We start from the raw sequence: 13,248 nt of genomic DNA, 5'->3' as shown, positions 1-13,248 counted from the left end.
TTTTATAAATATAGTTTCCTAATGGTTGCCCAGCGGGACCGGATTAAATGACTTTATAAGATGTACGGATATACGTAATCGCTGTACAAATAGATTAAAAAAGTTTCGCAGTAAATACTTTTCTAATTAGCGATAACCTGTCATTATAGTACTACTTACGTTTAAAGTTTCGATTATGTACCAACAATTACTTGCATTTCTCTAGTTTTTATGAAATAAGGCTTCCTTTGAAAATTGACTGACACATTTATATATTTTCATTTTGTTCTAGATGAAGGTGATTGTAAAATTGAAGTAATTAATAATGAAAAAACCCATGACCGCAATAAGTTGCATTTATTTAAAAACTAGTACATAATATTTACATTATAGTAATACAACGCGTCAAGATCAAATCCGTAGCAACAGTCAAAGCAGTACGAAATAAATAAAAATAAAACAATTAGTTACATTTCCACGTTACACTGCGAGGTCATTGTTACTGCTGTGTTGCCGAGCGGATGTAAAAAAACCCTTCGAAACGACAACCCAAAAACCTAATACTTACAACCCCTGCAATACTTCATCCTTTATCAAGCCTTAACAACTTCTTGCTCAAAGAGACTTGTTTAAGCTATTTTATTTTAACTCTCCCTATATCTCGTTATCATGTTCCATGCATCAAACTTACAACCAACTAAATAACTTTCAAAAACCAACCGCCATCTTTAATCCGCCATCTTTGGAACGGAAGTCTTTATTTCGTCCGAGAGCATTGGTGAAGCGTCCCACCATATTCTCTTTGGCACTTGCTTGAGGGGTTGCAGCCTGTCCTATAGCCGATCAGCAACACAGCAGTACTTTGTCGAAGCGACTCTACCAGGGGTGGCCGAGCGCCGGCAGGGTGAGCTTGGCTACGGGCGCGGCGACAGCGACGGGTGCAGGTGCTAGTGCTACCTTGGCTATGGGTGCTGCTACGGCGACGGGAGCCTGCAGAACAATGTTTAGTCAATTTCAACTTACACTATACAACTTATAAACAGCAAATTCTATTTTTGAAAGCCATAAAGACGGCATCTTTAATACTTTCACAAATAAAACATTAGAAGCAGCTTGAACATTAGAACTGATTTGTAAACTAGATCTCTTACCGCGTGAGTGCCACCAGTCCTCTGTACGACGGCGTTGAACCCGTTGACCTTGTCGGCGGTGTAGGTGACCTTGCGCACGTGGCCGTCGGGCTCAACGAGGCTGTAGGAGCCGTGGACGACGCCGTTCTGCAGCGTCTCCTGCGCCTCCTTTTGGTCGCCGGTGTGGGGGTCCGCTACCCCGTACGAGAAGCTGTATGCTGGGTTAGGGTCGATGGGCTCCGCACGGACTACCTATAAAATTACACACAATATTTTAGTTCTATTTTTAACAAAAGTCGAAAACGCTAGTTTTTCCTTTATCATCTAAGATATACAGGGTAATCGGTGATTAGATACAACGTTGAACTGGCCTCTCTAGTCAATAAAAAATTAAGATTAAAACACAAAATTTTAAATATTTGTAGTTTCCACGCGAAAAGAATGAAGATAACCAAAAACTCTGAACGCGATAGCTAGTGAAGGGATTGCGGTTAATCTAATACAACCCCCAAAATTATGTCTTTTTTTAGGATTTTCTAAGCTTGGAAGCTGTGTACTAACAGGGGCGGCGATGGCGTGAGTGGCGACTGCCGGGGCGGCTATTGCGTGTGTGGTGATGGCAGGAGCAGCGATGGTGTAGGAGGGCGCGGCGTACCCGTGCGACAGCCCGATATCCAGGAGACCCGGCGCTGCAGACACCGCGGCCCACGCGCAGCACAACATTAACAACTGAAAACACTCAATCTATTAATGCTAACTGAGGCAGTACACTATTATAGTTATGTTCAAGAGAGTGTGGCGTTTCCGTTATTGTTATTAAGCTTCTCTTTTAATTGTTTAAGAATGCGCAATGTGAGCTTTTTTTGAATCTATTTTTGTCATGATAGTTCAAAGTTACGAATTAGAAATACTATTGCTTTATTTCATATGTTTATTAGCCAAGTTACCTCCGACTACATCAGATGTCTAACTTATCTCTCTCTGTCAAGATGAAGTAATAAGCCGCAAGTGTTGAATTTACATTTTAAGGGTTAAAATACGTAATAATTCGTACCTTAGCGTACATGACTGTGTCGTGCGTCTGTCCTGCCGTGTGTAGCACGTGTGCCGCGATCTCTCCGCGGGAGGGTATATAAAGCCAGGCGAGTGGAACCCAGCCCTGCAAACTTGGTATAGTTTTCGCAATCAAGGATACTCGTGCTCAACTTATGGTACCGCCTAGTTTATTTTATTTTAGAATTCAGACCACAACACGGCGCCAACGGATCGAGCACAATTCGGTATCCGTTGCTCCATATTCTTGTCAAATGTTGAATTTAAAGCTTCTATTAACTAACTTTAATACTGCAGCTGTGTCTAAAACTTAATCCTAAACGTTTTATTCATTTAAATATCTTATCGTTTGGTGAAATAATATACTGGAAAATGAAGGGAAAGTAATGAAACATGGTCCTCCAATAAAAATACTTACTAATATTGATAGGGAACTAATTTTTTGTAAAAATTTTGATCCTCGCCGAAGTCAATAACCTTTTATAACAGCACATTCTTAAATAATTAAGTATAGGGCAAAATTTGCTCAAGCGTCATTTTTTTTAGGTAAGTTAATTGACGAAGGCGATATCAAAAGTTTTTATTCAAACAGCAAAGGTCGAACTGGTCGAAAAAATACAGCACTAGTAGATTTTATGTCCGCTGCTTATGTGGCTGACAACTTATTATGGTCGTTTCTGGTTTACGTGAAGAATGAGAGCAAATATTTAAGATTATTCTAAAAGTTAGTACTCAATATATTGACGTAAAGTTAAATGCAGTTTTAGACAATATCAGTAGCGCCCTTAATAAATTATGAAAATCTTTCTTTTCAATATTATGACATAATATAGGTAAGTTTCAACAAGAGAAATAACTGCAATACTGAACGTGAGATTCTGAGACAAAAATCTCCATTTAAAATATATTATTATCTCTGTTTTGTCAAAGATAATGACAGGGACGACGATATGTTCAATATAGAGATTTTCATTTCAGAAATCAACGGTGATCAACACATCCTAAACAGTAATTAAATATTTATAAATACATTTAGATAACTAATTTACTCGAAATTTATATCAAGTTAATCTAAAAATGCGTATTCAATCATACATTTGCAAATTATTTATAATAAATAATTACTTTACATATGATTATGGTATTTATTTTGAATTAATTAATTTTCATTGACTTCTCATTGACTAAATAGAGTACGAACATTTGAACTTGATTTATCTAAAGGCAACAATGCAGATTAACAAAAATCTAGTGCCTTTTTACATTACATGTATAAAAAAAACTTGAAAGTCAAGGGACACCCGGATGGAACGAAGTTGCTTTCAATTAATTAGTGAAGGAACCAATGGTTATTCTATGAATAAAAAACTTAAGTCTTCACAAGAAGTACATTTTATTTCTATGAATTTTCGTTATATATATATATATATATATATATATTGTCACGTCGTTACCATGGTGAAGTAGCGCTCATTCGTCTATAGCAAAAAGTGTCGTGACAACTTTTCGTAAGAATTTTTTCCGTCTAGCCCCCTTTCACAACGCGCGATAAGTAACTTCGTTCCAAAAATAAACTCTTAAACTATCATGTAATTTTCTAACACAAAACGCGTAATACTTAGTCTATATTGCATCAGCTGAACATTTAACAAAATACTTACATATCTGTATTTTTCACGTATACAAGTGATCAATGTGTTTCGTTACATTTTTAATGCTTCGCCTACTTTTTGTGATTTAGCCTTCACGCTGTATGTATTACCGATATTGAAAAGGTATACGAATTCTGCCACTTAGAGAAAATATTGATTTATGTATCTTATCTATGAATATATATTTATTTCTACTTTAAATCAGCTTCAGATTTTTATACATCTGAGATCGAAAAACCGTGGGTTTCTGGGACCAAAATCTATATATTAAAAATGAATTGCTGTTCGTTAGTCTCACTAAAACTCGAGAACGGCTGAACGGATTTATCTTATCTTAGTCTTGAAATGTTCGTGGAGGTCTAGGGAAGGTTTAAAAGTCAAGAAAAAATTCATACCCCTATTAGTTTTTTTTAACTGCGCGCGGACGGAGTTGCGGGCGACAGCTAGTCTCTATATAAAACATATTGTCATCTCTCTCGTTATCTTTAACAACAGAAATAATAAATGTTTTAAATGGAGAATTTTGTCTCAGAAACCCACGATTAGTGGTTTTTCATTTCTAGAGAAAGTTGTTTTGTTGTTCGAAGATATTTGTTTTGTGATTTTTTTAATTAGAGCGTATTTATATATTAGAGTATATTTATTAGAGCGTAATTATCTTCAGAAATATTATAACATATTAAGTTTCTTTTTACGCTTAGAGAATACAGTAACGAAACATACTCTCATCTCTAACATTGAGCATATCTAGGAACATTAATAAATGTAACCTACTCGAATTTATAGCCTAGAATGTCTCAGTAGTAATGCTAGTTTCACACTAGTGCAGAAAAGTTAGTAAAAACAGAAGACAATGCAGTACTGCTAGTGTTTAAACGCACACAAGACTTGACCAAACAACTTAGGTCAGACAAAGTTCTCGTGACATTTTTTTGAGATTTACGTAGGAACGCTAATAAGTTATTGTAAATTAGTTTCACTTATACCAAGTGAGTCAGATTTTGTCGGTCTATTTTGTCTCGGCCTGTCCGTTCAAACAATAGCAGTTCTGTTCTCTCCTACTGCTCTGTCCTCGTGTGAAACTTTTTAATAAAGGTAGTTTAGTATTAGATCGAGTTATGCGATGTAGGTCACACCACACATGCGGTACGGTAAGGCACCGGCGAGCATGTGAGATCTGATTTAAATTCATACAGAATGGCCGCGCCCCATTCATGTGCCGCATGTCTTAATCTCGATGCAAGCTTTAACTTCACACCAGCTTTGGATTACTTAATTAGGTCTTTCATAATTAAATATTCAGATTTGTAACCATGAAAGACTAATCCTTGGTTTCTGAGACCAAATCCTTCTATAAAAATATTTTTATACTTGTTTTGTCAAAGATAATGAGGGGGATGACGATACGTTTTAAACAGGGATTTTGGTCGCAGAAACCAACGATAAGATAAATATGTTAAATTTTAAGTACGCTTATTAAATTTGCTTTTACTAAAACACCGAATATCGAAGCCCCTACCGAATAACCCCGTAATAGGAAAATCAAAATTTTCAGGAGAAGCAAAAAACCGTATTTCTTTAATAACTTCATCAATAATTATTGTACAAGAATCAAACAAAGCTAATTTTTATAGCTACATTGTATTTACTTTTCATTCATGTATTCCGGACGTATTCTGTGCTATGAAGGAAAAAAAATCTGTTTCAATAATGACTTTTTATCTCCGTAATTAACATTAAGAAAAATATAAAAAAAAATCACAGCATGTAATAGGACCTTTAGATGCCGAATTCGACGGAAAAGCAAAAACCCGGTAAGTGTGCATTACAGGATTATTCGATGGGGGCGTCGATATAACACTTTTTTTATTTCTGTTTCATGTAACAGTTGCTTTTTACGTTCCTAATTATTATTATTTGCAATTGCGGTAAGTCGCGTACTTCTCTTGTTTGTGTTTAACAGATTTATCAGCCATTTTAAATATACCTAATTATGTTCATTCATTAGCTACATACATAAAAAAGTCAATTTAAAATAAGATCCAGTTCAACTGTAAGTCATACAAAATTCTATTACAGAATTATTCATGATTAGCCTAGTTAGCAGTTGGACAGAAATACTTGTAAAACGTCAAAATCGACCGATATACGGTGCAGTATGTGGGCTGCTCTACTATGCCTTATGTCGCAAACACTAGTTTATCTATATTGCAGTTTGAAACTGACCGCATAAAATTTTCTCAACAAGCAAAGCTAAGATCGCTTCGCAGAAATTTTATTTACAAAGATGACAAGGCATTATGGAATTATTTATTTCGGTTCACAATAAAGCTAATGAGAGGGATTTCTTCGAATTACCAATTCAAACTAACTGTAAGATTGTATAAAAATTTATGCAGCGCCCCCCTCCCCCCTATCGGGCGTAAAGAATACCAAAAATCTCAAGCTAATTTTGACGCTATTGACTTAGTCGATACGAAGGTGATTGTTACAAATATTCGTGCTAAGCCCACGGACCTATTTATAATATGATAAAGGATGTTTCATTTTGTCTAAGATTACGACTTCAATTTTTATCCTATTTCAGTACTAACGATGAAAGAATTTTTCTATGTCTATTTTTATAAAGAGTTAAGAGCTCTAAACCAGCACAAGACACACCGGAAGATAATTAGAAGCGTTTAAAAAATACAAGTCTTCAAATTATAGTACAGTCAGCTTCATAAATATAGTGGCAGTCAAGATATCCAAATATATAGGAACACCTAAAGTGATCAATTATATAAGTACAACCAAAGTCATCAAATTAATTGAAGCATCCACTCTGCTCAAAAAGATCGAAGCGTTCACGTCGTCATATATATGAGTACATTCAAAGTGCCCATAATTATAGTAACAGACAGAGCGTCAATAGTAACGAAGCATCGAAAGTATGCAAAAATATCGTAACATTAGACAAAATTGAACTCTATCTCTATTCACTTAAGATACACTTTGAAATATACTACTTCTGTTAAATTCATTTGACGCTTTGTATCAACATAATAGGTTGTCTAATAAGTTCGTTCCGATTTTTAATAGGTAGCTTAGAATAGACCCGAATATATTACAGTTATTGAAAACATATGACATGTTTAGATAACATATCTATATATATAAAAGAAAGTCGTGTTAGTTACACTATTTATAACTCAAGAACGACTGAATCGATTTGACTGAAAATTGGTGGGCAGGTATCTTAGAACGAGGAAACGGACATAGGATAATTTTTACCCCGTTTTCTATTTTTTATAAAAACTGATTCACTTAATTTTTGCCGAAATACATAAGACGTTTTGCAATAAAATCGAACAAATATAATTTAAAAGACGTATTCCAAAACTTAAGGGCCTTTAAAACTTCCCTTAAAAATGGGCACGAACTTATCGGACAACCCAACATTTTTCTTCTTATTATTATAAAGTTTAAAATTTATAAATTGACGATACATGACAGATACCTAATCTATATATATATATAAAAGAAAGTCGTGTTAGTTACACTGTTTATAACTCAAGATCGGTCAAACTGATTTAGCTGAAAATTGATGGGGAGATAGCTTAGAACTAGGAGACGGACATAGGAACTTTTTATCTTGTGAGCATTTTTTTTATTCCGCGCGGACGAAGTCGCGGGTAAAAGCTAGTAAGTAATATCAAATTTTATTCTGTCACAATATGTGCTAGTTTCAGTGTTTTACTATTTTCGCCGCAGTACGTAAGTTTAATGGTTCGAATCCCAGGCTTACAAGGTTTTTATTTTTCAATATTATCAATCACATATAGAGCTTTTTTTTTTTAATGAAAAGGAAAAATCTGGTAGTGTACTTAGAATATGTTTTTTACTTAACAAAAACAATTTTAAATTTTTATTTTTGGGGTATTAAATATTTATATAAAATTAATAACGATTAGGTTCGGCCATCTCGGAATAAAGCGAGTGGGCGGAGAGTGTTTTCACTTGTCATTGCGGTCATTGAAATTGAATTCTACTCGTATATCCATATCCTTGAAATACACTTTGAAAGTATACAAATTGTGTTAAATTAATTGACAATTTGTATCAAAATATTTTTCTCTTACTGTTAGGTATCTTCAGTCCGGTTGCAGTAGAATTTTCCAAGCATAGATTTATTACACGTATTCGATGTCGCCTGTGACATAGTCCGCGCGGAATTAAATGACGAAACTTACAATAACAAACGTGAACAATAATAACCTCCTTCTTTTTGAAGTCGGCTAAAAAAACATGGTAATGACGACTCGGTTAAAAAAAGGGACAAGGAATATTGTGGTTCCTTAATTTTTAAAGATGTCGTATTCGACTACTGTTGTAACCAATAATTGTTGCGATAAAGTTTAATTTTATATAACGCTTTGATAATAAAATTAAAAACCTTAAAAAATGTAAAAAAAAGTTTGGGATTCGAAACGCCAAAACTGCGTATTACAGCGAACAGTTAAGCCGTAAGGCCAAACTGGCATATATGGTGACAAATTAAAATTTGATATTGCTTATCTATCTAGTATCTGTCATGCGGGACGTAAACTTGTAGTAAATAGCAAAAAAATGTTTTGATTATAAAATGTCAAATGAATTTAACAGAAGTAGTATATTTCAAAGTGTATCTTAAGTGAATAGAGATAGAGTTCAATTTTGTCAAATGTTCCGATATTTTTGCATACTTTCGATGCTTCGTTACTATTGACGCTCTGTCTGTTACTATAATTATGGGCACTTTGAATGTACTCATATATATGACGATGTGAACGCTCCGGTGTTTTTGAGCAGAGTGGATGCTTCAATTAATTTGATGACTTTGGTTGTACTTATATAATTGATCACTTTAGGTGTTCCTATATATTTGGATATCTTGACTGCCACTATATTTATGAAGCTGACTGTACTTTCGCGTTGATTTTGACATCTGTATAAAATAGGTAACACTTTTTATCAACGTAACAACACCTGAACTTGTAATTGCAGCCTTGTATTAAATGCCATACTAATTGTTCACAACAATTTATTGAACAAAAGTATGTGGAACAGAGTCAGTGGCCAGATATTTGAAAAAAAATTGTAGATTTAAATGTTTGATAAAGAAAATTTGTCAGCACAGGAACAACGCCCTTATAATTTGTCAGTTGTTAGTGATTAATTGCCAATTGTCTTTATTTTATTCCATTTGCTTTAATAGTAGTTGACGAAGATATATAATATTCGACGTGAGAAAATTATATTGGTATGTATGTCATAAAAGTTGTATATAATAAAATTTCAGTGATATTTTACTCTATTTATTACATACGTTTACAAGATTATTATATTAACATATTTTAACAACTAAATAAAATTACTAATTATGCTTACAATTGGAAAAACAACAAAAAAAATTCGGACTATACAAAACATAATTCTTCGAGATATTTATACTTTCTTTACTTTAACAGTTAGTAATAGGTTTCTTCCTCTACCCATTTAGAGATATTATTCCGGATAATATATCGCCTGAGTTCATCGCCTACTATCATAAGCACCATGAACGGTATCGCCAAGAAGAAATGATACCACAACAGTGATTCCGTATTGAAAACTTCATGACACAAAGGAAAATAAGTCACCAAAAGTGCAGCGAATAAATTAACAACAATACTAATGTTCAAAACATGATTGCGCATACCCTTTTTGATTAATGAGATGCGTCTCGTTTTACAAATGATGACGTCAGATATCTGGGTCCAGCAAACTGCGACAAAGTAGGCGGTCTGCGCCTGCCTCTCGACGTGCTTCCTGTCATGGTAATACCACGGCCGACCCAGAGTGTCAAGGAACGTGTGCGTCGGCGTCTCCCATTCTTTGCGCACAAACATCAACGTTGAAGGAAAGAACCCGCTGGACGCGAAGACCGTAAAGTACGCGTACATTCCAGCAAAGAACTGAATCAAACCGACTTGAAAATACGCCATGTAAATCAATACTTTATTAACGAGACGATCCGTTGGCTTTCGCGGAGGTATCGACATTATGTCCTCCTCCGACGTCTCGTACGCCAGACTCATCGCCGGCAACAAGTCCGTGCCCACATTGATGACTAGAATTAAAATCAAAGTAATAGGCAGAGGCATGCCCAAGAGTGCGTACAGAACGAAAGGCAACATCTCGGGAGTGTTAGAAGTTAGAGTGTAGGCTATAGTTTTCTTGAGATTATCGAATATGCGTCTACCTTCCTCTATACCAAGCACGATGGAAGCAAAATTGTCATCTAAAAGAATCATATCGGCGGCCTGCTTGGACACCTCGGTGCCGGTTATTCCCATAGCGATGCCGATATCGGCTTTCTTCAAGGCGGGGGAATCGTTGACGCCATCTCCCGTTACTGCAACCACGTGTTTCAAGGACTGCAGCGTTTCCACAATGAAAAGTTTTTGTTGCGGACTGGTGCGGGCGAATGTTATTTCCTCATATTTATTCGCCGCCATCTTCAAATCGTTGACACTCATCGTCCTGAGCTCGTCGCCAGTGATGATGACGGCTTTGAATTGGTTTTTTATGTGTAACGGAACATCGGCTAAGTCTATGTGATGCTCGAAAGCATAATCGTATGCCGTGGGTTGCGTTATCGTACCGCACTGGCGGGATATCGACAGTGCAGTGACGGGATGGTCGCCCGTCACCATCAGGACTCTAATACCCGCCTGTTTGCATAGAGCTATAGACTTGTCGATATTTTTTCGAGGAGGATCTATCATCGATATAGCGCCGATGAAATTTAAATCATCGATTGGAAAATTACGATTTTGAGCGTCGAATGCATATCCCAGGGGATAAGTTTCTATCGGGAGTTTATAATCGCAGTAGCCTATCACGCGCTCGCCCATGTTCGCCATTTTAATAAAGTAAGATTGTAGTTCCTTCTTTATTTCCGGCGTGATCGGAATGATTCCGTCGTCGGTTAACACGTTAATACAATGTTCGAGAATGATCTCGGGAGCACCTTTCATAATCAGGTAATAACTTTGGGTGGCCTGCATTCGGTGGATGGTGACCTGATATTTGTAAGCCGAACTGAAAGGTATCTCCGCTTCTTTCGGATTCATTTCCCGAGTTTGCGTCGCGGACCGATTGATTTCCATGTACCGCAGTATCGCCGACTCTGATGCGTCGCCAATAATTTTCCTTTGCTTGACGGGGTATTTCAAGCTGTCGTGCGCAAACTCAGCTTTCAAATTGAGCGACGCCGCCAGGCACAGCTCGGCGTACGTCGAATCAGACACGTGCGTGTGATCTTCCTTGTCGTATATGGCGAAATTACAAAAGAGATGCGTAACGCTCATTCGATTTTCTGTTAACGTACCCGTTTTATCCGAGCATATGCAGGACGTCGACCCCAAAGTCTCGACAGCTTGCAAAGTTTTCGCGAGACAATTTTTCTTTTTCAATTGTTTAGCCGACAGTGTCATGCACACGGTTAATGTTACTATTAGCCCTTCAGGTACGTTCGCTAAGATAATTCCGAGCATATACTGTAGAGCCGAGAGCCAACTGTTTTGTACAAAATAAACCATTATAAAAAATAAAAATCCAAATGTGAAGGCCACTCCACAAACGAGTTTTATAAAATGAGTTATTTCCTTAGCAATGGGCGTTTCGTCCTTCTCGAGGCCGGTGACGAGGCCGGCGATCTTGCCTATCTGAGTCAACTCTCCGGTTGCCACCACTACCGCCTTCGCCGTGCCCTCCACGATGGTACACCCGAAATAGGCCATGTTTTTGGATTCCAGAGGGTTTTTGTTCGTACACTTCGGAGTGTGCTTTACCGGCTTCGACTCACCGGTTAAAGAAGACATGTCCGTTTTAAAATTATTGGATTCCAGTATTCTGATGTCAGCTGGGACAATCTCTCCGCTCTTCAGCTCCAGTATATCGCCCACGACGATTCCATTTATTGGTATTTTTTTCTTTAATCCTTCTCGAATCACGATCGCGTCCACCGGCACCATTTTCTCGAAGCCGCTCATAACTGCAATGTTTTTGGCTTCTTGATAGAAGCCGAAGAAGCCGGTGCCAAGAATAGTGGCTGTTATGACGCATCCTAAGTACAAGTAGTCCTTGCCAGTGTGACCGCCCCCGTGTCCAGAGTCCACCATGTCGGAGAAGAGGTAACCTATGAAGTTAAGTATGGCACCGCACCAAAGCACGCACTGGAACCAGCCGAAGAGGTTGCGTCGGAATATTTTTCCGTAGCTAGTACCGCGCAGCTCTTTGAGCTCATTGGGTCCGTTGTGCTCAAGTAGCTCGGCGGCGAGGCTTTCGGTGAGGCCGTTGGTGATGTTGGTGCGGTATACGACCTCCAACTGCGCCGGCGTCAGAAAGTGATCTCCTGTGTGCGTCTCCTCTTTCAATAGATTAAGTTCGGACACGTCGGAGCTGTGCTGGGTGCTCGGCCGCCGCAGACCGACCAGCGAGCTGCTGGAGCGACGGCGCTCCTTGTGTGGCATTGTATTATATTATATATTGTATGTCATATTACACAACGATTGTTATCAATAAATAATTACCGCAACTTTGACATTCTTCTTTTTGAAAGCTGTCAGTATTATTTTCCTTTTAAAATCCATACTAACTTTACAGTTTTTATAATAATTTTACGATACAAGATTTATATAAATAACTTTAAATCCCAATGGTTATCATACTTTTTTAAGAGCATTTAATTCTGCTGCAGTGGATCAGCAATTTCATTTATTACACTGTACCAGGCGCTATATTATAATCTCAAAAAGCAACAGAGGTAAAAGATACCAGGGGCAACAACCTAGAAACTGTTAATATAACTTGTTAATCAAATGGTTTAAATTAAAAAAAATGAAACAAAACGGCATACTTAATATAATTTTATTACGAAAAATACTTTAGACTGCATTGTTGACTAACGAATTATATAGTTTGTAATATTTTTAACAATACTTGATAAAATTCTCTACCATCAGATTCCGCCTAAATTGAGTTCATGAAGTACGATTTTTTGAGTAACTCTCTTTTACCTATAAATTATGCGGCTATACTTTTAAATTCAATTACGAAAACAAATAGTTATATAGTTCATAAATAAAATATTTTTCGTTTCGATGAACTTTTTTCTCATAATGCACAAACATCAAGTCATTTAAAACAACATTCTGATTTCGAGACTGAGAAAAAAACATGACAGGTATTATAAAATATTTTCGTACATTTGTTTCAAGAACACGGCAACTTAGATTAATTTAAATACATGCTGTTATTTTTTAAATGTACTTAAGAAGGAATTTAAATGAACATTGCTTAACATTCTAAATTGAAAACTATTTATTAATAATTAATAGGTTTTTTATATGTATATATGACGTAGGTGT

At 36.5% G+C, this 13,248-nt stretch overlaps 2 protein-coding genes across 2 annotated transcripts; both read right to left on the bottom strand.

Annotated features, from left to right (window-relative positions):
• Positions 1-319: 319 nt before the first annotated feature.
• On the bottom strand, positions 320-2,283 carry LOC106718141 (cuticle protein 7). Its single transcript, XM_014512152.2, has 4 exons — positions 2,164-2,283; positions 1,671-1,838; positions 1,131-1,361; positions 320-969 (listed from the first exon to the last, which is right to left on the bottom strand). The coding sequence occupies exons 1-4, from the start codon at positions 2,173-2,175 to the stop codon at positions 856-858; spliced, it is 525 nt and encodes a 174-aa protein (XP_014367638.2). The 5' UTR covers positions 2,176-2,283; the 3' UTR covers positions 320-855.
• Positions 2,284-9,303: 7,020 nt separating this feature from the next.
• LOC106718188 (sodium/potassium-transporting ATPase subunit alpha-B) lies at positions 9,304-12,351 on the bottom strand. The gene has a single exon (XM_014512201.2). The coding sequence runs from the start codon at positions 12,349-12,351 to the stop codon at positions 9,304-9,306; it is 3,048 nt and encodes a 1,015-aa protein (XP_014367687.2).
• Between the last annotated feature and the right edge of the window lie 897 nt (positions 12,352-13,248).

Source organism: Papilio machaon, chromosome 10 (genome assembly GCF_912999745.1).
Source record: "Papilio machaon chromosome 10, ilPapMach1.1, whole genome shotgun sequence".
In the NCBI taxonomy this organism is placed as follows: Eukaryota; Metazoa; Arthropoda; class Insecta; order Lepidoptera; family Papilionidae; genus Papilio; species Papilio machaon.
Note: the sequence above shows the minus strand (reverse complement) of the source record. Positions and strands in the feature narration are given on the sequence as shown.

What these genes read in the sequence shown, in the direction of transcription:
- LOC106718141 (XM_014512152.2), bottom strand. An exon ending in CTCACGCCATCGCCGCCCCT is followed by an intron (nt 1,362 to 1,670) that starts GTTAGTACACAG and finishes GTAATTTTATAG; the next exon opens with GTAGTCCGTGCGGAGCCCAT. An exon ending in GGACTGGTGGCACTCACGCG is followed by an intron (nt 970 to 1,130) that starts GTAAGAGATCTA and finishes ATTGTTCTGCAG; the next exon opens with GCTCCCGTCGCCGTAGCAGC.
- LOC106718188 (XM_014512201.2), bottom strand. Translation starts at nt 12,351, where the DNA reads ATGCCACACAAGGAGCGCCGTCGCTCCAGCAGCTCGCTGGTCGGTCTG.